At 39.0% G+C, this 24,141-nt stretch overlaps 1 protein-coding gene across 1 annotated transcript in view; it reads right to left on the bottom strand.

Moving 5' to 3' along the window:
- The window catches only part of HCN1 (hyperpolarization activated cyclic nucleotide gated potassium channel 1), a gene marked incomplete at its 3' end in the record, with an annotated part of 208,453 nt that overhangs the window by 15,569 nt on the left and 168,743 nt on the right, over positions 1 to 24,141 (bottom strand). The window contains exon 6 of the mRNA XM_082012987.1: positions 9,085 to 9,325. Within this exon, the coding sequence (XP_081869113.1) occupies positions 9,085 to 9,325 (241 nt within the window). The remainder of the gene's footprint in view (positions 1 to 9,084; positions 9,326 to 24,141) is intronic.

Consider the following 24,141-nt stretch of genomic DNA (forward strand, 5'->3'; position numbering starts at 1 on the left):
TATTATTAAATTTATGTTTATGTTTGTGTTTAAAAAAAACTCCTAAACCCAAATGCACTTCTCAGAATCACAGAATCACTAAGGTTGGAAAGGATCTTCAAGATCATCAAGTCCAACCATTAATCCAGCGCCACCATGTCCCCTAAACAATGTCCTGAAGCGCTACATCCACACGTTTTTTGAACACTTCTGGAGATGGTGACTCCACCACCTCCCTGGGCAGCCTGTGCCAATGCTTGACCACTCTCTCGGTGAAGAAATTTTTCCTAATATCCAATCTAAACCTCACCTGTCACAACTTGAGGTCATTTCCTCTTGTCCTATTGCTAGTTAGCTAGGAGAAGAGACCAACACCCACATCGCCACAACCCCCTTTCAGGTAGTTGTAGAGAGCAAGAAGGTCTCCACTCAGGCTCCTCTTCTCCAGACTCAACAAGCCCAGTTCCCTCATTCGCTCCCCATAAGACTTCTGCTCCAGACCCTTCACCAGCTTCGTTGCCCTTCTCTGGACACGCTCCAGCACCTCAGCATCCTTCTTGAAGTGACGGGCCCAAACAGGGGCCTGAACACAGGATTCGAGGTGTGGCCTCACCAGTGCTGATCACTTCCCTACTCCTGCTGGCCACACTTTTTCTGATACACCCAGGACGCTGTTGGCCTTCTTGGCCACCTGGGCACACTGTTGGCTCATGTTCAGCCGGCTGTCAACCAGCACTCCCAGGTCCTTTTCCACCGGGCAGCTCTCCAGCCACTCCTCCGCAAGCCTGTACCGTTGCATGGGGTTGTTGTGACCGAAGTGCAGGATCCAGCACTTGGCCTTTTAAATCTCATACAGTTGACCTCAGCCCATCGATCCAGCCTGTCCAGATCCCTCTGCAGAGCCCTCCTACCCTCCAGAAGATCAACACTCCCACCCAACTTGGTGTCATCTGCAAACTTACTGAGGGAGCACTCAATTCCCTCATCCAGATCATCAATAAAGATATTGAACAAGACCGGCCCCAGAACCAAGCCCTGGGGAACACGGCTTGTGACCGGCCACCAGCCGGATTTAATGCCATTCACCACAACTCTCTGGGCTCGGCCATCCAGCCAGTTCTTTACCCAGCGAAGAGTAAACCTGTCTAAGCCACAAGCAGCCAGTTTCTCCAGGAGAACGCTGTGGGAGACGCTGTCAAAGGCTTTACTAAAGTCCAGGTAGACAACACCCACAGCCTTTCCCTCATCCACTAGGCGGGTCACCTGGTCATAGAAGGAGATCAGGCTGGTCAAGCAGGACCTGCCTTTCATGAACCCGTGCTGGCTGGGCCTGATCCCTTGGTTGTCCTGCACATGCCCTGTGAGCACTCTCAAGACTTCTACCTTTTAGCATAACAGAGTAAGTTATTTTCATTCTATCTTCTCAAAAAGTCTCTTAGACTTTTAAAATTAATATTCTGTCTGAATAGCAAGAAGTTCTTCTGACTGCATAGTATTTTCTATATAAAATATGATGTCAAAAGAACAACATAATGCAGAACAAGAAGTTATGCTATACCATGAGGAAATGTATCCTCAAAATGTCAGACTAGTCTGTGACAAAAAGACATTTCATTTTTAGGACCTCTTGCAGACAATACTTTTAGAAAAATATTCTATACTGTTCACCTGAAAAGTACTTTGAGAATGAGCTGGCATGGAGATCTGGAGATCCTGCTCCCTTCAAGTATTTAATTCTGTACTTGCCATTAAGAATGTGACTAATCACACATCAGGGAGGCTACTTAAAATTATTTGGATTGGAGTATGAATACTGAGAGACTTAATTCACCACTACCTTGAATAAGGAGTAACTCTATGCAGTATTTCTGCAAAATGTAAAACTGCATATTATATCATATTGGCCAGGTGTAAAGCACTGAGCAGTCAGGCATTTTAACAGTATTTTCTGTATTTATAAATAATATTAGAGTGCAATCTTTAAAAGTAGTCTATCAAAAGGAAGCACCTTTAGTGTACCCAGGAAAAAATAAGTGGCAAAATATAATCTAAAGTGACTCAACATTTCCCATGGTACTATCTTCCACTGCACTGGTCTAAAATATACTGACAGTTGCTGTTCTGAAATGGGGAAAAGCTCCATAAATAATAGGTAGGTCAAAGTAGTTCTGTCTAATTGGCCTTCTACAAGCTGAAGAAAATGCAAGATAAAATTTATTAGAATTTCAAGTGTGGAAGAATAACTGTTAAAACAATATTAAATAATTTAAGTGAAATGAAACATTTAAAAATCTAAAGTATTCCATGAACTACATGTTATAAAAAAAAAAAAAGAAAAAGAAAAGATTCCATAATCTGTTTCTGGGACACATTCTGGAAAAGTGGGGATGAGAGGCTCATTTGTATATAATTTGGCCAGATGAATGATGATATTCAGCAGTTAGTGATATCTGCCTTGGAATAAGTAAAATAAAACATGTATTTGTGCCTTATTACAACAGAAGAGGTATGCCATCACTTTTTCATATTCATATTCACACACAGCAACTCTCACAGAAAGTTTTAAAAAATCACATGCACTTCTTACTGTTCAACATACCTGGAAGCTCATAGAAAAAATTCTTTTTAAGCAATATGAGTTTTTGTTAGACTACAAATTGATTTATTGCATGACTCCAAGTGTCATACCATTGGGATTCTCAATGGGGGAGAAGACCAGAAAGACAGTGGGGACGGGGAACTGCAATGGACACATCATGAACTGGGTACCATGACTTGTTGCACACATACCTGCTGGAACTAGGAAACTCCCTCTGACTGCAAACACGATGAAGCCTCCAAGGTCCCCCAGAGCTAATTCATAAAAACATACCTACACTTCCTACTCACTCAGTTTGGATTTCCCTAGCAATATTGGTATTCCTTCGGCTCTAACACAGTATCTGTTAAAAACAGAAAAAAGGGGTTATAATTTCCTGGAACATACGTTTGTGTTGCTGAATGAGGGAAAGCCTGTGTAAACACAGGTGGGAAAACAGATGGAGAAAGGAAAAGATAGCAGAGACACAAGTCTTATCTTGAGTCCTTTGAAGTTGAGAGGAATTTTGCCAGTGACTACAGCAAGAGCAGGATGAGTCTGCAGTGAACAACCAGTCCTCTGTCCATCAGCAAGAAAGCAAATGAAGTAACAGTAGAGTCCTGAATGCGTTCCCTGAAATTCTCCTTTTAGTAAGTTGCACTGAGCCTTACCAGTTGGGTAGTGCTGGATTTATTCCTTTCTTTTTCTCTTTGTAGGCATGTCAGCCCCACTCCAACACACCAGTTAAGCACAAATGCAGTTGAGCACATGCTTAGCTGGATCAGGACTGCCTGCCCAGAATATTTCCTCTGATTCCATGGGGCTGGTGGTTGGAGGGGAACAGGACATCACAAAACCACTCCTGCTCATCCATGCGTTCTGCAGTAGCTTTGGGACAGCTTTAATCTTTGTGTTTGCAGGGGTAACAATCTGAGGTGAGTTGTAAAACGGCAAAATGTCACTTTTCTCCTTTGTTCCCCAAGCAGGATCTTGCAGTCCATAGCAGACTGGGGCTGGGGTTAGGGGTATGCAGAGAAGTGGAGGGTGACAAGGTGTCAGGGAGCAAAAGGCCTTTCCAGAAGGGAAGAACTTGCAGAGCCAGATCTTACTGGGATGACTAAAGGGGGCCTAAAAGCCACACGTGGAACCAACTAAGAGGAAGGAAATTGCTGGAAAGGAGTTCTGTTACTAAAACCAGCTCCTCTTTAGTTTATTATACTCCCACATTTGTTATTATTAATCATGGGACATTTTGAATCACCAGCATATATAATACTATTACAGAGTGATTCTGATATCATTTAATACAGCAAAAATCAGAATTGACTTGTAGCAGTAGTATTATACCAGTTTATACCAGTGTATATTGGTATAAAGTAAATTAGATTAGTATTAGGCTCGTGCGATATATTATTATTTCTGATCTGTGAAGACTCAGTAAATGATGAACTATGCTTCTCTATAAGCAAAGGACTCATATTCTTGTGCGTCATCTGAAAAAATGTCAAAATCTTTGCTTTTTACCAATTTTAAGTGTCTAGTAAGGAAGAAATATGCAATCTGTTCAGTAATTCTTCCTATCACAAGAAGCCTTTGAGCAATTTCTAACACAATCATCTTGTACTCAGAGGAAAAGTTCAGTGGGATTGAAGCCTGGCAACTTCCTCCCTAGCATTTACTACTGGGATTATAGCATAAGTTTGAAATACTGAGGCATTAAAGGAGAGAAATATAAATATGCACTGAGACAAAAAAAAAGGGGGGGGGGGAGCACTCATTCTCTATTGTTGTGTATTTAATGAAGAGTTTACATTTTCAGTATTGTAAACAGCAGATACTCAAAACCATGGACCATATGACACAAAAAACAAACAAACAAACAAAATTAGCCATCACAGCATCCTCAAAATCCAATTGCTTATATTTTTCACCCACCTCCTGATTCTTTTTCTCTGTCCCAGTAAGGTTGAAATCAGGTGTGTTCATCGCAAACTTACAACTCAACTTAGCTGCAAACACGTGTAGTTAGGTTTCCCTACTTGCTCTTCAAAAAGGATAGGTGTAAGCACCATCCCGCTCCTTTCCAGCTTCTGAAGGACGATTTAGTCTCGCTCAGCTGTGCTTTTGCCCCTTTGCATTTTCTTCCCTTTACATCACACTGATGCCCACGACGTTCCCCTGCACTCACAGTTCCTCTGTCTCGTATTTCTTTGCACCACTCACAACCTGACTCCCACCTACACAGTCCTCTCTCTGTTGACATCCATTTTTTTGCCCACTCTCCTGACATGCGCTATGGTTTTGTCCTATGTGTTAACATAGCCCTGACCATCCTCTCTCTCCTCACATTCTTCATTCACATTTTACTCTCCCTGCTTACCTTAACAAAGGCAGCTTAGAAGGAGAAGGTTATAATTTTCACTGGGGGTAACCTTACTTCCCCTTGTACAAAAACTGTGTCAGTCTCAGTGGGAGAAGTTCTATTCTCTTTTATTTGTAAAAAGAAAAGACGTATTTACTGCTTTGCTGAAGTAGAAGCAATCCCATTCCTAATAATGGGAAATGGAAAACATTTTTGAAAACAGGGAAAAAGTGAAGGAAAAAATCCACAAAGAGAATCCATTAGGAAAAATTGCTGTATTTCCTCAAAAATAATACAATATGGTCCTGAAGAATCCAATGAAAGCAGCTATAGAGTATTAAAATCCTGGAATTCTCCACTGCTAACTGTGGCTTGCATCATTTCACTAATGTAGAAATGACTACGTAACCGTAGTCAACATAGTGAAAATTAGCTTCATGTGCTCTTCATTGCCTAATTCTTGTCCCTTCAATAAATACTTACACAAGAACGCCATGTGAGGACAGGGTTTTTAAGTTAAGGCAGTAAAAATTAACCATTTTCTTTAAATGCCAGTAAAAGGCAAAGGAAAATGTGTTGTCCTGAACCTTTATAAAACAGTCCTTCCACTGAGCCATGTCTGTTCAAGACATAATTTATGTAACTCTCTTTAAAACTTTCATCTGTGGTCATTAACATAAGGTTTGAAACAACATATTCAACCTCAAATCACATCTTTTTCTGAACATATTTATTTTGTAATTCCAATATTTGGGGGACATTGTTTTTTGGTATGTTGACTGCAGAGATCTGAGGGAGTGTAGACCAGTCAGCATTTCTCACATGGTCCCTTACATATTTTGTTTACTCTGTTGCAGGGGGAGTGGAGGCAAGGTTAGAGGGGTACACAGCCTAGGGAAAAGGATAGTACCAGAAATTACTTTCAAATTCATACTTGGAGTAGATATGTAGCGTGATAATATCCTTCAACTTGCAGTCTGAAAAAAACTTGCTGGAATGAAAATTAGCACCCTACAGGCTGTTGTGCTAAGTAAAGCTCCTGCATCCAAAGTTCAAGGAAGATTAGATTTATGAACACACATGAAGCTTAACCAATGAACAAGGACTACCAACTAACAAACCACAAGATCTCTGTGGCTACTGTCTTGTGCATACTCCTTACCTCCAGAAAGAAACCAATGAGCACAGATGAGGAAATAGGCAGACATTAATCAAGCCCAGATCTATGGAGGTCTTTCTAGAGTCACCACTCTGCACCTCACTCAAAAATCAACAAAGAATGTAAAGCACATTCTTTTTGAGAATAATTTTGAAGAAACTGGAAGATTTATCAAGTTTCATGTGAGACACATGCCATCCAGATCCACAGGGAAGCCTGTTTTTTAGTTAAGAATAAAGATCAGGCAAGAGAATTTAAATGTTCAACAGCATCTCAGTCTTCAAACCTCCAGTTACATCCTCTATTTATTGCTGCAATTTTTGTTTTTCCAAGCTATTACTCTCCCAACAGGCTCCCTTCAAACCTCTCCTGAATACTGGTGACACTGCTTTTGTTCTTAAATCCTGGCTTTCACACTAACCTCCAGTTCTCCAGCAGCTCCAGGGTGTCAGAAACTTTCTATTAATACAATGGTGTCAATACCCAAATATTTAAAATATTTTAAGTTTATTAAATGTTTTCCAAATCCAAGGCGGGATTCCAGTGAAACCCTTCATGAGTTCTGGAGGTGAGCCTGCCTCTCCAGGGACAACTCTGGAATCTCCCCGGAGCCAGGGCCCTTGGGAAACTTAATCTCTGGGATGTACCTGACATCCAACAGTTAGTATCTCTGACCTGAGGCTGGGAACTTCCAATTCATAAGGTATTTAAAAATTGAAAAATTATCTGTTTAGGTGTGGTGCACCCCTCCACCCATGTGTCCTTGCCTTGCTTGTGAGAGCACAAGTGTTGATATTGATTTCTTGGGTCACATCTGGGAGCTACACAGTTGAAGTTATAAGCTGCAGCTTCTTAAACAGCCTCAGATTTTGCATGTCTCCATTAGGCAAAGAAACAGGTTATTGGTATTAGGATTTAAACACAGGCTTATTCCTCCAGCTTGTTATTGTTAACACTTTGCAACATTTCTTGTGCCTGCTTTGGTTAGGAAGCTTTACTCAGATTTTGATACACATTTCAAGGAAAAAGCATTTTACGCAGAGAGAAGACAATATTATAAGTATTTTTTTTGACAGAACAAACGTTTTCAATTCACAGTTATGTGATACGCAGCTTGTTTTCTCTCTTTTCAGCTGCAGTCAAATAGGTCTTTCTTCTCCAGGGTCTGAATTCCCCTTCTGGGAATTCACAACGCTATATGATATTTTGTTAAAACAGATCTGAATCACACTGCTTTGAATCTTAGGACGCTTCCTTTCTCAGGTTCTCTCTCCCTATGCGCTTGCTCTCCCCCTCCTCTCCTCGCCCCGCTTCTCCAGGCCACATCCAGCAGCCGCCATTACTTCCCATTTGCCCCAGCAGCTGTCAGGCTTCGGATGCATTTGCCCCCCTTTCTGCACCCCTTGTCTCATCCCAGCTGCAGTTTGGATAAGCAAAACTGCTTTGGTATGCAGTGTAGTAAGTTCTTGCGGCGTCTGGATATTGAAATAGCTTATTTTTTTGTCTGCATTCCTGCTAAGGGTAGCGGATGAACGGGATGAGCTAAGTAGTCGTTCGCACTGCAACAGCAGGCTGACAGTTATGTAAAATACTTTCATGTGCAATCTCCTCTGATCCTCTGCTGGTTCAGAGGAGTATTATGGCCAGATTCAGCATGCAGGCTCTTGCAAACTCATTTTAATAAACTGGGGCACTGCTAAGCATAGAGAAGTCCAAGACCAAGGTTGCTCTGTTTCTTCATCCTCAGCATTTACCTTTTTTTTCTCCTTAATCTCCTGTCTTCAGCATCTACAGTTTAAGCCCATGGGATAAGCACAAGACCTCTTTACTGAAGTTCCTCTACAAATACTGCTACAAATCACCTTGCAGAGGCTACTGCAGAGTGACAAGGCCTGCTGGCCAGATCAGCAGGAGTTGCGTTAGCCTATTATTCGGAAATGGGATTAGTTAAGTAACTCTAGAGCCCAGTTCAAACACTGAGCCCAATTCACTTTTCTAAGCTTCCCACTTCTGTACACCAGATAAATGCCACTGATTAGGCTTTCAACTGAACATTTTCTGAAAGGCTTTTGACTCAGTTCTGGGGTGATTCATGGGATTCGACAGACAACACAACGACCAACTAACTCTAACGCTCATGGGCAGCAGTGGTACACACAAATATTCAATCAGTTTCTGGAAACCAGCCTTGTGGCTACTCTCAGCAGCAGACACCTATTCTATTGCATAAGGACAATGCGCAGTGACAAGAAACAATATTTTCATACCAGTCAATTATTATATGTAAAAAAATAGATCGCTTTCATCCAAATAGAAATATTCTGATGCCTTCATCTAAATGAAAATCCATTTTTCATTAGCATTACCAGATGAATATAATTTGGACTAAAATTCATGTCTGGTTTTTATTGATATGGGTCTGTTAGAGAGCTATCTAGTCAGATAGGGAGTCCAGTTTCTCATAGTAGATACGGGAAGGATAAACATTGCTGTGTGCTAAAATTCAGTGAAAAAGCACTAATAACAGCTTGAAATATTAATGAATATCAAAATATCCCATATAAATAATGTTATTTTATCCACTGCCTAATTTTGTAATTCTTACAGTGATTTTTGCCTTTTAGAAATACTTTACATTTATGACTCAAAAATTGTATCCCTTTTCAAAAAACGATGAATCCTCTTTATTTTACCTTTAAATATCGATAAAGTTACTATGCAAATTATTATATTTTTATTTAAATACTGGCTGTTAAATAACAGTGCTTAATTCAGAATAACTTAAAAATTCAGGAAGGCCATTGTGCGTCTTCAACAGCTATCCTCACAACAGTAAGCAGACTCTGAATGTCTTATTCAGAAATATTTTGTGCACTCTTCACTGCAGGTGGAATTGTCTAGGCAAAAGACACTCAGTAGACTTATTCTGATGTCTCTACTGATATCTGAACATGTTTTGTTCTAGTGCTTTCAATCCTGTGTTATCAATCATTTTTTCCTACTCACCTCCAAAGTAAGAGCCATCTGTCAGCTTCAGCTCCTTATTGGATTTGGTGATGACACCAGCAACACCATGCTGAATGAAATACATCTTTTTACCCACAGCTCCTTCTCGGATAATATAATCTCCAGGTTGGAACACTTCAAATCGCAGTTTGCTTAGCATGGCAGTCACAAAGTTTGGGTCTGCATTAGCAAAGAGAGGCATGGTAGCAACCAGCTTCCGACAGTTGAAGTTGACAATCTCCTAAATAGGAATGAAGCATAATGATAATAATGGTCAGCAAATATATGATGGACAAATATATGTCAGCAATATATGATGACAAAAATACTTTCTGCTTTCTTCACAAAGAATTTCTTTATGTTCATATTGGACTTCTCTGTGTTTCTTTCTGTACCTATTTTTTTAATCTTTTTATTACATTTTCTTCTACTTTTTCTTCTTCTTTGCTTCTACTGAAGTGATTGAAACAACAGTGCAGTCTGATTTGTACTTCTGAGGTGAAAGGTTGTCTTCTTCAGGCAATGTTTCACATGTTATTTATTATTGCCCTTGGATTTTAAGGGGAAAAATATGACAAAGATAAATTAAATAGGAATTACATGCCAAAACCAAGATTAGCTGCTGCAATAACGGTATTAAGTGATAAAATCATGCAAGCCTGTGTTTTCAAATATTACACCAGTAACACCTTTCAGATCAGAACAACTCCAGTCATAATATAAATGTATATTACAGTTAGCTGCAGGGCTAGCTGAAATCAACAGGAAAATTTCCTTCCTATAATTTAATTCATTTTATAAACACAGAGGCATATATTCCTGCCCTACAAAGAAATGCATATACAGTAGACCTTTATATGCAGAAAGCACTGCTATTTTCCCAAGATTGCTACAGGCCTTAAGGGTGTCTCCCACTAAGAATATTTATATTTACAGAGCCAATTATGAACACATCTACATGAACGTATTAGTACCAAAAAATATATAAATATCCTACTCACTTTAAATAAAAAAAGAACGATTTCTGAAAGGGTTTCAAGCTCGTTCTTGCAGTCTTTGTCTTAGGGAAATTAACATAGTCAGTTGCCATACAAATTTTACAGTTTATTGAAAAGCTGACACTAATCCGTATTACACATGGAAAGGGGCTCAGGTGGGCAACATCACCAACACTCCCATCCAACTTAGCGTCATTTGCAAACTTACCGAGGGAGCACTCGATCCCCTCATCCAGATCATCAATAAGGATATTGAACAAGACCGACCCCAGAACCGAGCCCTAGGGAACACCGCTTGTGACTGGCCACCAGCTGAACTTAACACCATTCACCACAACTCTCTGGGCTCGGCCACCCAGCCAGTTCCTCACCCAGCGAAGAGTAAACCTGTCTAAGCCACGAGCTGCCAGTTTCTCCAGGAGAATGCTGTGGGAGATGCTGTCAAAGGCTTTACTAAAGTCCAGGTAGACAAAATCCACAGCCTTTCCCCCATCAACTAGGTGGGTCAGCTGGTCATAGAAGGAAATGAGGTTGGTCAAGCAGGACCTGCCTTTCATGAACCTATGCTGGTTGGGCCTGATCCCTTGGTTGTCCTGCACATGCCCTGTGAGCACCCTCTAAGATGAACCTCTCCATAATCTTCCTCAGTACTGAGGTCAGGTTGACAGGCCTGTAGTTCCCAGGATTCTCCTTCCGGCCCTTCTTGTAGGTGGGTGTCACATTGGCAAGCCTCCAGTCATCTGGGACTTCCCCTGTTAACCAGGACTGCTGATAGATGATGAAGAGTGTCCTGACAAGCTCTTCTGCCAGCCCTCAGTACTCTTGGGTGGATCTCACCAGGCCCCATAGATTTGTGGGTATCCAGGTGGCATAGCAGGTCCTTAAATGCTTCCTGCTGGATTATGGGCAGTTTATTCTGTTCTCCATCCCTGTCTTCCAGGGATCGCATCCTGTCATCCTTCCCTGTCTTCCTTTCAAAATAAATACAGTGGAACTTGGAAAAATAATGTGAAGCAAAACGTCTCACCAGGCATCTGGGAAGCAGAAAGCTGTTATCTCCAGCAATGTCTTATTTTTCATTAAAAAAAAGAAAAAACAGAGCAAAATTACTTCCTTGTGCTATTCCTAGGATAGACTTATGATATCTTCTGACAATTCCTCAAGAAAGTGTCATTATATAATGGCAAGGTGGAAAAGGAAGTGTCTCTAAGCAGAAATGAACATTTATTCTTAAAGAACAGGGGTTCTCTTTAACCCTGGTCTTGGTAGCATCACAGCTGTATACTTAGATAAACTTTATATAGGCCTTTTTTCTCCTCCTCTGTTTTAACTCTGGAATGAGCCAAGGAAATACAAAAAAATATATAATTTTAGATAATTATAATTTAATGCAGTTGTATTTCCAGAATTATTGGATTAGAGTGAATGAAGAGTAAGTTGCTACATCTTTAAAACCAGTCACTAAACTCCAGCTGAATTCAGCATAGATATGATTCCACCAAGAACATTTTATCTGAGAATTATTTATAAGTGATGGAAATTGAACAACACTCCCCTTCAATCACTTTTTGCTGTACTGCCTCACTCTCCCTCACCCTCTCTGATTGTCATAATGTCCCCTTCTTATGAGTGTTTTGCATGCCTGAAACACTGCATCATCTATGGACACCACGGCAAAGCATAAATGAGTTGGATTAAAACAGGAGGAGACAGATCCGAGACCAAGATTAGACTTCTTCGTGGTTGCATGAAACTTGAAATGTACAGGAATACATCGCAGGAATGGAAACAGAAAATATGTGAGGAAAAGAGCACTGAGATTTGTAATGACTGGGACACTACAGAAAGGAAGAGTGGTCTGGCTATGACTCCCACCCAGTGCAGGCAAAGACATGGATGCTACCAGTGTGACACTATGGGACAATACTATGTACGCACATTACATCAGAATCAGAGCTTAAAAACACCCCACAGTTTAGTCTTGCTTGTAAAAACATATGGAAAATTTGATGCAAGTTGTGTGCTGTTTGCCCGAATCCAAAAATTATCTCAAGCAACAGCTCTGCAACGTGTGAACTACCACATAGGTGTCATTGGTATTCAAGATCAATGAATCGTGCTGAGTCATTAAATCAAGGGGAGTAACCCCAGGCTTCCCCTTCAAGTACATTCTGTATGAGGGAATAAATATTAAAAAGACGTTCCATCTGACTGTCATTCTAAAGGATAAGGAAAACTCTGTTTTCCTTCACATCTAAATACTCCACTTCTCAGTAAAGCTTCAGCTACCACCTCCCTCCCAAGGGAAAGTTATTCTCTGCTCCCACTGCTCACAGTACGATGGCACCACGTGAGGAGTCCCTGACTACACCCCCAGCTCCCTGTGAGATTGCCTTACTGTAGTCTCAGCTAATGCTGGAAAGCTGGTAATAACTACTGTTTGTCTTGCTTTGCTCAGGGACTTTTCAGTAGACTTGCTGCTTGTTTTCTGTTTCTGAAAGTGAATAGCTTGTCTTGCATGTCCAGGAGGCAGAGAAAGGAAATTACTAAAGAAAGCAAAAATTGACTGGAAATTATATAGAAGCTGGTGGGGAGGCACCGAAGAGGCTATAAAAGCGGAAAGTTCAACTCTAGTCATGATCAGGAAGAAAGAGTAAAAATACTGTGGAGCAGTATTAAGAAAGAGAGAATGGGAGGAAAACAAACAAAAAAAAAGAAACACAAAGATCTAGAAGGATGGGAAAAAAGAAGGCAGGAAGGTTGAGAAACTGAAAATCCTGAAAAAAGTAAAAGCATGGGAGCACAAAACCTGGAGAAAACATGTCTGGAGTGAAAGCTGAGAAGTAGGGTAGATGAAGTAAACAAAAGGGAAATTGGAAATAAAAGACAAGTGATCAGTAACTTATCTTAATAGCATCATAGGAGAGCATGACGTAGACAGAGGAGAGAATTCAGACCTGCATGACTCCTCTGCACAAAGCCAGTCCAGCTTAGCCAGAAAGGAATTCATCACTTCTTGGGAATCCCAGCAAAACACACCCGTGTTTTTCACCCTTGGAAGGTCATGTACTCTGATGGCTTTGCCTTCTGCACACCTTTCTCTCTTGATATGTAACCTATACCTGGATATATCCGTGTATACACATACGTTATCTGCTCAGCCTCAGTTGCCTCATGAAGGTACCAATAAAACCACACAACTGTGGTAATTTCAGCCATTATATCCTAGTAATGCATTCATTTAGTTGATTAGTTTTTTGTGAAAGTTTGTGCTAAAGTACAAACTTTCATTATTTAAGACATTACAAGGTGGAAAATTACTGAGGGAGAAAGAAATGTGTCATTTTAAAGTGCTTTGTTTTTCTTTAAAGTGTTCTTTTATTTAAACATGAGATCATTCAGAGCAAGTAAAATACATTTCCCTGAGTCTTAATCACAGGCAGTGCTGCAATTTCAGATTCTTGTGTATTCCTTTAAATACCATCTTGGGAAGAAATAAACAGCAAAGATTATGAATGTGTTTTATGTAACTCAGAAAGTACTAGGAGAAATACTTCTGTGTTTTAAAAGAAAGGTAACAAAAGAAAAACCTGCCAATTTAAAGGTTGACGTTTTGTGCAGAGAAAAATCTTTCACTCATATTTTCTTCCAGTTAACTCTTTGGAGTCAGACTGGAACCAAATTATGCTGCCTGATATGATAACTTAATTAAATGAACTGATAATATTTTTGTCTCACCTCTACATGAAGAAAATACCAAATGAAGTCTGAGAAAAGGACTAGGAGGGTATTATATAAATGAAGTGGTTAAAGGGTAAGAGTGGTTCAGACTTACACGGAGCAAATGTTGATCTATCTCAAGTATTGGTCTCTGTTACACATGAACTAAGTCGGAGGTGTAATGGTCTGCTTTATATGAGATTAGTTAGGCAGCCAATATGAGATTGGTTCTTGCTCATTTATAGGGTACTGGTTTTATTAGTCATCTTGGCCTTCCTGGCTATTTTTTAAAACTGATGTTAAAGCATCAGATATTATAATTTTTGTGGATTCAATATTTCTGGATGACTGCTCCAATGCGTCTCAAGATGTCACATTTACAGGGACAGCTGCAAGGCTGTCCTAGCTGTGACTGGGGCATGGCGGTGGCCAACTTCACCAATGGCATCTGTAACAGTTGTTAGGACCTTTCCTCCAGAAGATTTTTAGATAGAGGTAGTGTTTTTAGTTAGACTGACTGGCAAAAGCTATTGCTAGAAAAAAACAGACAAAGTTCTTGAAAGATCTGTATGCCTGAAGGGTTCTTTGTTTTTTCCCATGAATTCAGTTGAGATAATGAAGGTTCTGCTTCCATCTACAAACTATGTCCTTCTTATGCATAGGCCACCAGTCTGTTTATGGCTACATCGTTTCATTAGGTCACTTCTACATATTATTGTAAAAATTTAGTGTGTAACTTTTTTGGTATTTTTTTTTCTGAGTGTCTCTCCTTTACACTCTGCTTTCAAAGGATGAGAAAATAAATCACTCTTAATTTCCTGGCTGTCGGAAAGAAGAAATGACTTTATTGAGAAAACTTTTTTTTTTCTTAGAAATAACTCACACAGGAAATATTACTGAGCAACTGATTATGAAAGAACTTAGAAAATGCATGATATTTAGGAACCTGTTGGAGCAGGTCCAGAGGAGAGCCACCAAAATGATCAGAGGGATGGAACACCTCTCCTATGAGGACAGGCTGAGAGAGTTGGGGTTGTTCATCCTGGAGAAGGGAAGGCTCTGAGGAGACCTTATTGCAGCATTCCAGTCCTTAAAGAGGTCTAATAAGAAAGATGGAGACAGATCTTTTAGCAGGACCTGTAGCAGTAGGACAGGGGGAAATGGTTTTAAACTAAAAGAGGGTAGATTTTGACCAGGTCTAAGGAAGAAAATTTTCACAGTGTAGGTGGTGAAACACTGGCCCAGGTTGCCTAGAGAGGTGACCAACCTGATCTAGTTGAAGATGTGCCTGCTGATTGTAGGGGAGTTGGACTACATGACCTTTGAAGGTCCCTTCCAACCCAAATATTCTCTGATTCTCTGATCCTCTGATTCTCTGATTCTATGATTTGGGGCTGTATGAGCACTTTAAATATATTTAAGCTGAGTTTTGAGGAGTCATATTGTGTATGTGTAATTTTTTAACCCATTGGTCAATAATAGTCAATTTTGGCAAAAAGGAGGCGTCTCACTGATACTAAGTTCCCACAGGTTTTATGACAGCAGGCAATCCGGAGGACTAGGATTAGTATCCCACTGAGGGAATGACTGCATTATTAGCTCACAACTTGATTAATGCCAGAAAATCTACATGTGGCAACAGGATGCAATATTTTTCATTTGTGGTGCACCTGAAATTGTTCAAATTGCTTTGACTCATTCTGTTTAATCATCTATACAAAGTGTATCTTAAAAAGAAATTTTCCTCAGATGTTTTCATATAAGTAATAATAATTATGTCAATTTTTCTCTTTGCTTGCAATTTCCATGATTTTCCATTTTTCATTTACATTGATCAATTTTAACACAGAGACTCTGCATAAATTTTACTTACAAATAGGGTAACTCTTGGACACCATCATTTATGTCTAGAGTTGCATCGAGAAACACAATTCTTTTTTCTTCAGGACTTCGATATTGTGCCATTCGGCATAGTTGGATATTATGGGGGTTTTAGAAAACCTCACTGTCTAGCTCCTTTGGCTATACATTTTAAAGCCCAAGAATGCTCTAAAATGAAGGAACCTATGTGTTTGACCTACAGACAAAGCACAAAACCTGAATAAACTCTGATCTCTAAGTCAAAGGCAGTCCATGTGATCTCAGCTGCCTTGAAAAACAGTGGCCAGCCTCTGTATTTACATTTTCAAAGCCCTCAGTTCTCTGAGATCTCCAGCGTACCTGCATGCCCAGATGAAGAAAATTTTCCAGCCATATGTGAGATAAGCTTAGGCAGGCAAAAAGAAGGGAGGAATAAGTATGCTTTCCAGACAAACAATGAATGAAATCCCCTGCTTGGATTCTACCAGAACTGAGTTGAAGCAGGCTTTTTTTTTTTTCCATCTAGCTCTGTTCAACTCAGTTTAAGACAAGTCAGCCTTAAAGAGAGCATATGGTAGCTACTGTTGCTGTCTCCTCAGAGAAAGCAATCTTTTTTATGAATTTGCAAGCAGAGGGGATATAGATTTGACCAATTACATTTTCTTGGCTTCGTTGATTAAATGTTTCCCTTCTGCATACTTTTCTATTATTCCCTACTTGATTAGAATTTTCTGTTCAACTCCTTATATGCATTTTTTATGCTTCAGAATTATTATTTATTAAATTCAAATGCAGACAGGATAATCCTTTTGAGGATATATGGCTCAACCAAACCTCCAATAAAGTCAGTCTGATGAAGGACATCCATCTTACTCCCAGCTTGTTAATTGATTTAATGGAGCTTAAGGGAAAGCAGTTCTGTGTATCTCATGCTTCTCTTCTCTGGATCTTCCATTATATTTAGAAGATTAAAAAAGAGAAAAAAAAAGAAGGAACGAAAGAAAGAAGACACTTTCACCCACCCTTTCATTCACCCAACTGTCCATCCATTCCTTAACTGGGCTATTTCTAGAGGGAATTTAGCTTTCATTTTCTTCAATGTTCTGAAATATTCTATGCCTCTTAAGTTTGGTTTCCAGCTGGGAAAAGGAGAGGAAGCATCAAAATCAGAACAGTGATACACACGATGTTTTAAGGCAGTCCATAATTGTGAGATAGCCAGATTAATTTCAAAGGCCTCAGACGTCCTGACAACCCAGACAAGTAAAGTTTTGGCCAGTTGACCAATCTCTACTTCTTGCAGGTTTTCCCTTCTGAGCTGTACTGCTGAATGAATTTCCTGAATGCTCGTAGTAAAAAAACACCCACAGTTCATTACAGAAGGTAATATGGAATTAGTGCTGTACAATAGAGCAGTTGCTGTAAAGACTGTTCTCTTTTATTAACTGAGTAAATAAACTGTAATTTGCAAATATATTTAACAACCACTATTTTGGTTTTCTGCCCAAATATCTTTATTCCCATTTGTGTCTGTGTAGGTTTGTGTGTTATACTCTCTGAAACTATAGTATTTACTAAAAAGTAACATGGGCAGGGGGCACTTAAGAATGAAATCTTCATTTAGTAAGGCATTTTAAATATTGAAGTAGTCCTATTATGCCAATGAGACTACAGATTTAAACACACATATTGTCTTGTGGCAGAAAGGTGAATCCTAAGAGATGTGAAGTTTACAAGATCCTGTTGGTATCCATATCCTATTGGTATCCATAGCAGAAACTTGTGTTAGTACATGGAAGGGTAGTGTGAATTAGTCATCATGTTTGTTGTACAATTGGATGAACGACACTTCATGTTTTTCTAAAATAGGAGAAAGTTGGTTTTGCTAATAATTATAAAACTTCATCTAGCCTGCTTGCTCACAGGTTAGTATCTACTGTAGCGATGCTTTTCCACTGTCTTTGGAGGTTCCAGTCATCTCCTCTATCTGGTAATCTGATTATTCTGGAAACCATATTCATTCTTGTGCATTTGAACTGAAACTCCAGTCCAATTGCTAACACCAATCAGTCTGTGGTTGACTTTGTATGTGATCTGTGCGGCAGCTACTGTTTTTTTCTACTATATCCTTCCAAACAAAAAGCTCAAATGCTACCTAGAGCTTTTTTAAATGAAGAGTATTTGTTATATTCACCAAAATCAGTAAGATTTTACCTGGTTGCCAGGAAAAAAACGGTTCTGTTTCAGACTAGCGCAGGAAAGAAAGAGCGCTGCTGTTCTCAGGACAGTGCTTGATTCATCTGATTGCAAGGAAGACTAGTTGTGCATGAGAGAAAGAAAAAGACGGGGAGGCAGCGGAGTTGCACAAAGGCAGCCTGAGTTACACTTACATTTATGTGACTTATGTAACGCCATGAAGAGAATAACTTGTGGATGAAAGCAGAGAGGAAAAAATCTGTGTTTGAAGGTAACAGGGGGCTGACTGAGGGCCAAAAAAATGTACGGAAGCAAAGAACTAGGTGGCAGGGGAAAATCAACATGCCTTAGGAGAAGTAGAAAGTGATGGCTTAGGTAGAATTTTCTGTGTTGACTTATTTCTGATTTGACTTGTTTGACCAAGATCAAAAATTGAAGCTAGGAATGCTTCCGTGGAGAGTTTATTGTTTATTTACCTGCAACAGGCAAGAACTTCCTTCTGCCATCCCATCCCTCCCTTTTTGTCCCCTCCTCCCTTCTCCAGTCCCATGTACAGCGACCCAAATGCCCAAAGCAACTCAGTCAGAAACGAGGTAGATCTCAAGAGCATGTGCTTTTTCTACACCCTGTGTGTATGGTTTAGCTGACACAGTAACAACAACAACCAGGAAAACAGTTATTTAAAAATTAGTGCTGATTTGTTCACTGAGTTATTTTAAAGCTCTCAACGAGCTCTGGATCAGAAATACTGTTATCTTGTTAATTGCTAGGTTAACACTTCCTTCTTATTATGAATTAAAAGCACATTGGTTCAAAGCCTCCCTCTATAAGATTAAGTGGCTTCAATTAAATCTTACTGATTATACTGGATAAATCACAACTATCTGGGCTTGAAATATTCACATAGAAACTATGTTTAGAGGTTTTAAGTACATTTCCGTTAGCATCTAATTTGATTTGTAACTATTCAGTGAAGGCCTACTCTATATTGTAATATGGGAGAAACAGCTATCTCCTAACTTCATCTAACACACAAAATGTAAACATTGCTACATTATGTATAATACCCACCTTAAAGTGGCAAAAAAGAGCATTTGTAAACAATGAGAAGATTTATTTAGATTTGTTAGACAACTGTGTGACAGAACCTGAATGCCTGTGTGTGTATGTCCTAGAATATTTACAATGTCAGCTACACATGTACACATCTGTATATAAGAGAAGGATATAAAAAGAAAGATAAGGCGGATGCATAATCCCTTTCTAATTCTGAATCAGTTTCATCACTGCTTTGCTATGTGAACTGGGACAAGCTAATTATGAGACCATTTGAATTTACCTTCTAAGGAAAACTACTGAAGAGGATGCTGGTGTGAGATCAGGTGCAAGGGCTCAGTGATGTTATGTTGTGAGTAGCAACTTGTGACACCAGTGTAAGGAGCTCATTACCCACATTTGGGCTGCTGTGCTGGAGGGTAAGCATGCAGAAGTAGAAAAATATTGAAATCCCTCATTCTAGAGCCCAGTTTTACAGTGAAACATGAGGATGATGCTCAGTTTTAAGGGTGAGACATGGAGAGCTGGCTCCAGAAGAGATATCATCGGATGGTAAAAATGAAGATGAAGCCTCTGGGAATAACTTAGTAGAATGACAGCCATACAACCCTGAAGATAGAATTTGCTTGAGAGTGCCACTTTGGCTAATATTGGTAGCTGCAGGGGAAAGAGATGCATAAATGGCAAGGGAGGTGTAAAGAATGGAAGAAATTCTGAGGAATGCAAGTAGACATGGTGACAGCAAGAACAGCCTCGATAGCAGATCATGTGGAGGAAAGAGAAGGCAAGCTGGCAGTAGACTGGTCAATGTTTATTAGTAGTAACAGCTGGAGTAAAAGTAATGAATCAGACTCCTTAAATATTCAGTAGGCAAACACATTTAATAATGAGATGGTATCAGAGTACCAATGAAAGAGTCACACTACAAGTAGGAGCCAAATCGTTGTCAAGGATTGACAGACCAGGATGCATGTGACATCCTCAGCATTTGTACTTTCTGAAAATTTTTGTTCTAGGGAGCATGGGGAGGAAGTGGCTGTGTAAATAATAAACAAGAAACCAGGTGAGATACCTGTAGCCTTCTGTCATCTACATTTAGTAATTATGCTGTGCTTGCTCTCTGCATGCAATCACTAAGGCCTTAAATATTTGTGCTTGTGTTTTCTTTCCAGGACTAGGCACACACTAAAAGCAAAGGGGTCTGATGGTAGCAGGGCGCTTGGGAACTGCCATTAACATCTCTGCATGAGACCGAGCAGCCATAGGATGCAGGTGCATAGGCAGTGACATGTTCTTTACATCAATTAAATACTATTTTCCAAAGCAATTTCAGTTCATCTGCTTGCCCAAAGTTTTAAATTTATTTAACCATTAACAGCATTTAAGTATAGTTACATTACTTACTTCATGAGTTAAATACACGGTGGGGATTATTTTCATAAGAAATATGTTCGTATAATTTATTCAGATAGATTTTCAAATGACCTTAAGACTATAATTTAATCTCCACCTTTATGAATAAATTTATCTGTATTAATTTTATATCATAGGAGAGCCCTTAAAACCCTTGTCATTACAGTTCATTTTAAGGTAATAGATTATAAACATAGACTGGTGGCATAAGAAATATATATTGAGATATACTGCAACAGTGAGAAACATAAAGAAGTTATTGGAGTACATAATACAATATATGTACTTAGTACTATGCAAGGATATCAACAGAGCATTATAGAGTATTTTTCTCACACAACTTGGACACGTGCATTTGCATGCACGTGCCTGAAAGTCTGTCTATGTGTGCATATATATGTATATACGCTCTCCCACATATATACTTATATGTGGATGTGGATCTATCTGTATGTGTACAAAGGTACATATTTGTACATTTAATGTAAAAAAATAAAAGTTTAACTAATTAATGTGTCCCATTAGAACCATATTTCAAATTAGTTTTAGTTAAATATTTAGAGGTTAATATAATTCATGTAAGAGTGTATGCTTGTGTAACTGCAGTTATAATCTACAAGCAAAAAGGTGAGAGGAAAGAAGATTCTGCTCCCAGTCCCAATTATGTTCTTTGGAAATGAAATGTCCTGATGTTCTATATTCTGCAAGGACACATAATCTGTATCTATTTTCAGTGAACACTTCTCACATGGTGGCCTAAAAATAGGCCAGCCGTGAACTTTAAATAATGGCTCAGGAAGGGTATTAACCTCTTTCTCACATTCTAAGTTTGTCCCATTGCTGTAAGTATCAATATTATGAAGAACTTATCTGGTGTTAGAGAATGACAAAGCAAGCTACATACACCTCCATTTCTGCTTCTCTGCAGATGTCATTGCCTCTTAATTCCTCTCTAGGTCTGCTATATATTAAGCTGTCCACATGGGATTGACAGCATTTGTCTTCCTCTCTGTAATGAATAAATTTGGTGCCAGATGCTAAAAAGCATGAACTATTTCATTTCCAACCCCTACTGATGGGAGACTTTCTAGTCTTGGTGAAATGTGGATGATTATGAAAACTGGCATAGTCATAAATACATAAGGGTTTATACAATGTGTGGCGATAAGTGGTACAACAAGGAGCTAGATTTTTGTTTTGGGAACTGTAGATATCTGTACTAGCCACTGTATTTCCCAAATAATCTGTTACAACTCCCATAGCATAATGCTCACCAGGTATATTTTTAAAATGATTCTCAGTAGTTCTACTCTTTTCTTACATTTTTAATAGACATAGACACAACTTTGCTTCCTGATTTTCAATTTAGTACAAGAAAAAAACTCTTCACTATGAAATAAACTTATTTTTAATACATGTAAGTGACAGTCATGAGATCACAGAAATAAATATTAAATAATTTTCAGTTGCACAGTTAACTAATGACTGCAATCCAGGTTAAAATGGAAACTGTTAATTACAAAGAATGCAGCTTTTCTTTAAAATATATATAAGCACAGAGGTATTTATTTTATCTACAAAATAGTTTAGCCTTCTAGCAAGGCATCATCCATTGCTTCAAAGGTACTATAGTGATCAGAGTGCACAAACATGCAATGATTATCTCATAAAACTTGCAACTGTATGTGCTTCAGAGCACTTTCTTAGCATCCTGTCAATGAACCACAGAGATTTTGCTTTTCACAAATGAGGGAAAAGAAAAATGGATTTATTCAGAAGAAGATTAACAAACATAGACTCCATAGAAAAAGCTGGGAGATTAAAATCCTTTTAGGGGAACTCCTTGCCAGTCAGTGCTTTACTCCTACCAAGGCTGGCGTAGGATCCGGTGTTACCACTGAGCAAGACTGTGTGAAGGTATCATGAAAGAGACGGAGACAACAGATAAAAACCATTGCCTTGAACCTAGCCCAGGAGCCACTGTACTCCAGTGTCAGACTCCACATTTTGCACCAGCTTTTAACTCCACTCCTCTCTAACAATCTTGTATCACAGCAGTTTCCTTCCTTCCAAGGGGAGGAAGACTCTTGATAATCACTAAAAATATCAGACACTAAGTTCCTTCAGTGTTAGACACTTATCTTTAAATTAAGCAAGTGTAATTAAACACCTTGTGCATCAGTATCTACACTAAATTTCATTATCTGTCCATTTATAAGTAATTTAAAAACCATTTTTGCAATTCTCATTTCCATTTAATCTGTTATATAAAGACTCTTCGTCAAAAGAGATTCCACTTTCAAAAGTTTATTTTGCAACTGAGGAGGAGACCCTGATTCTTCTTGGTACTAAGACTTTAGAAAAAAACCTCAGCATTTCACCTTTGGCTTACATGCAAAACAGTTTTTGGAGAAAAGATTGTAAATATTTGCTTATTGTGTTTGCTAGATAACACCAACAGTTCAAAGTTACAGATTAGACAGAGTTTTGCGCAGGTTTCAAAATAATGTACAGTTTTTTTGTTCAAGTGGCAGTAGAAAAAAAAGCAAAACAATGATCCAGCATTACCATGATGTGCAGAGTTTAACTTGGATACGTCCCACAGCTTTAACAAGATTTGTCTTCTTAAATCACCAGTATACCAACTGGAAATTAAGTTAATAAAAGTGCATATTCAGAACAGATTTTGTGCTCTGTTGTTTTTTGTTCTCCTGGTCTTTACCTTTGAGATCGTGTGCTTTTAAAAGGCAACTCCAAATTCATGCATGAATACTGTGAACCCTTCTGTATGCTGTTACTACCATAATCATAATGCGCAACTGAGTGGATAAAAGTAGACACAGGCATTTGCTTCTGCATCAGGCAGTTTACAGCGTATTTATCTCCTTTTGTCGATGGCAAGTCACAGTGCTAATCTTTATTTGTGGTGACTTTCATGGACACTGGCACATTTAAAGGGTTCTCACTCAACACAGAAACTTTTGTATTACATGACCTCCAAAGTACTTTTACTGATTCCAAACAAATATGCTTCAAAAGACTTTAGCCTGCTTCTGGATACAGAATCTGAATTCCACAGTGAAAACTGAAGGCAAAGATGTTCCTTCTCACCGCCTCCAAGGATGAGACTTACAGAAAAGGGACATGAGCACATCCAGTACCATTCATTCCTGACTTGACTGCACCACATTTTCTACTGGGATCAGGGATGTATCCTGCCTTCTGCTTCCCCCCTTCCCCTTCCCATGCTCCCCTTATGCAAGTGCCTTGACTTTTTACGTCAGAAGCCCACAAAGGGAAAATGGAGATCCTTGGCAGGTTCCAGATTTGCTTTCATGTAGCCAGATCTCGCATGTCCTAGTCCTGAATTAAAAAAGATTTAGTTTCCAACCCTGCATCAAGAATTTTCATTTATTTATTTTTCATTTACCTTCAGTTATTCTTCAAAGGGTTCAAAGGAACATGTGTTAACTTCTGCTGGTTTAACGTAAAGGACTCATACTCACAATTCAGAGATTAGTCACAATTCAGTTTTAGCTAAATAAACCAACTTTCCAAATCCTACTCGAGAGGACACTAGCCAAGCAAAAGCAAGCACAGTGTTAAAAGACTGTGTTTACATAAGGAGAGCTAACTCAGAAGTCATCTAAGTACTTTGTTATTATTTTTAACCTCCTAAAAATCAGCAATAACATCTAAAATTGCAATAGCATATTCAGACCTAATAGGAATGAATGTTGTTGTAAGCATTGTCTAATATGTAGTAACCTTTCCTGGCTTTCAGCAGAAGTTGCATGAAGAAAAAAAAAAAAAA

Source organism: Phaethon aethereus, assembly GCF_964289735.1.
Source record: "Phaethon aethereus genome assembly, chromosome: Z".
Lineage (NCBI taxonomy): Eukaryota > Metazoa > Chordata > Aves > Phaethontiformes > Phaethontidae > Phaethon > Phaethon aethereus.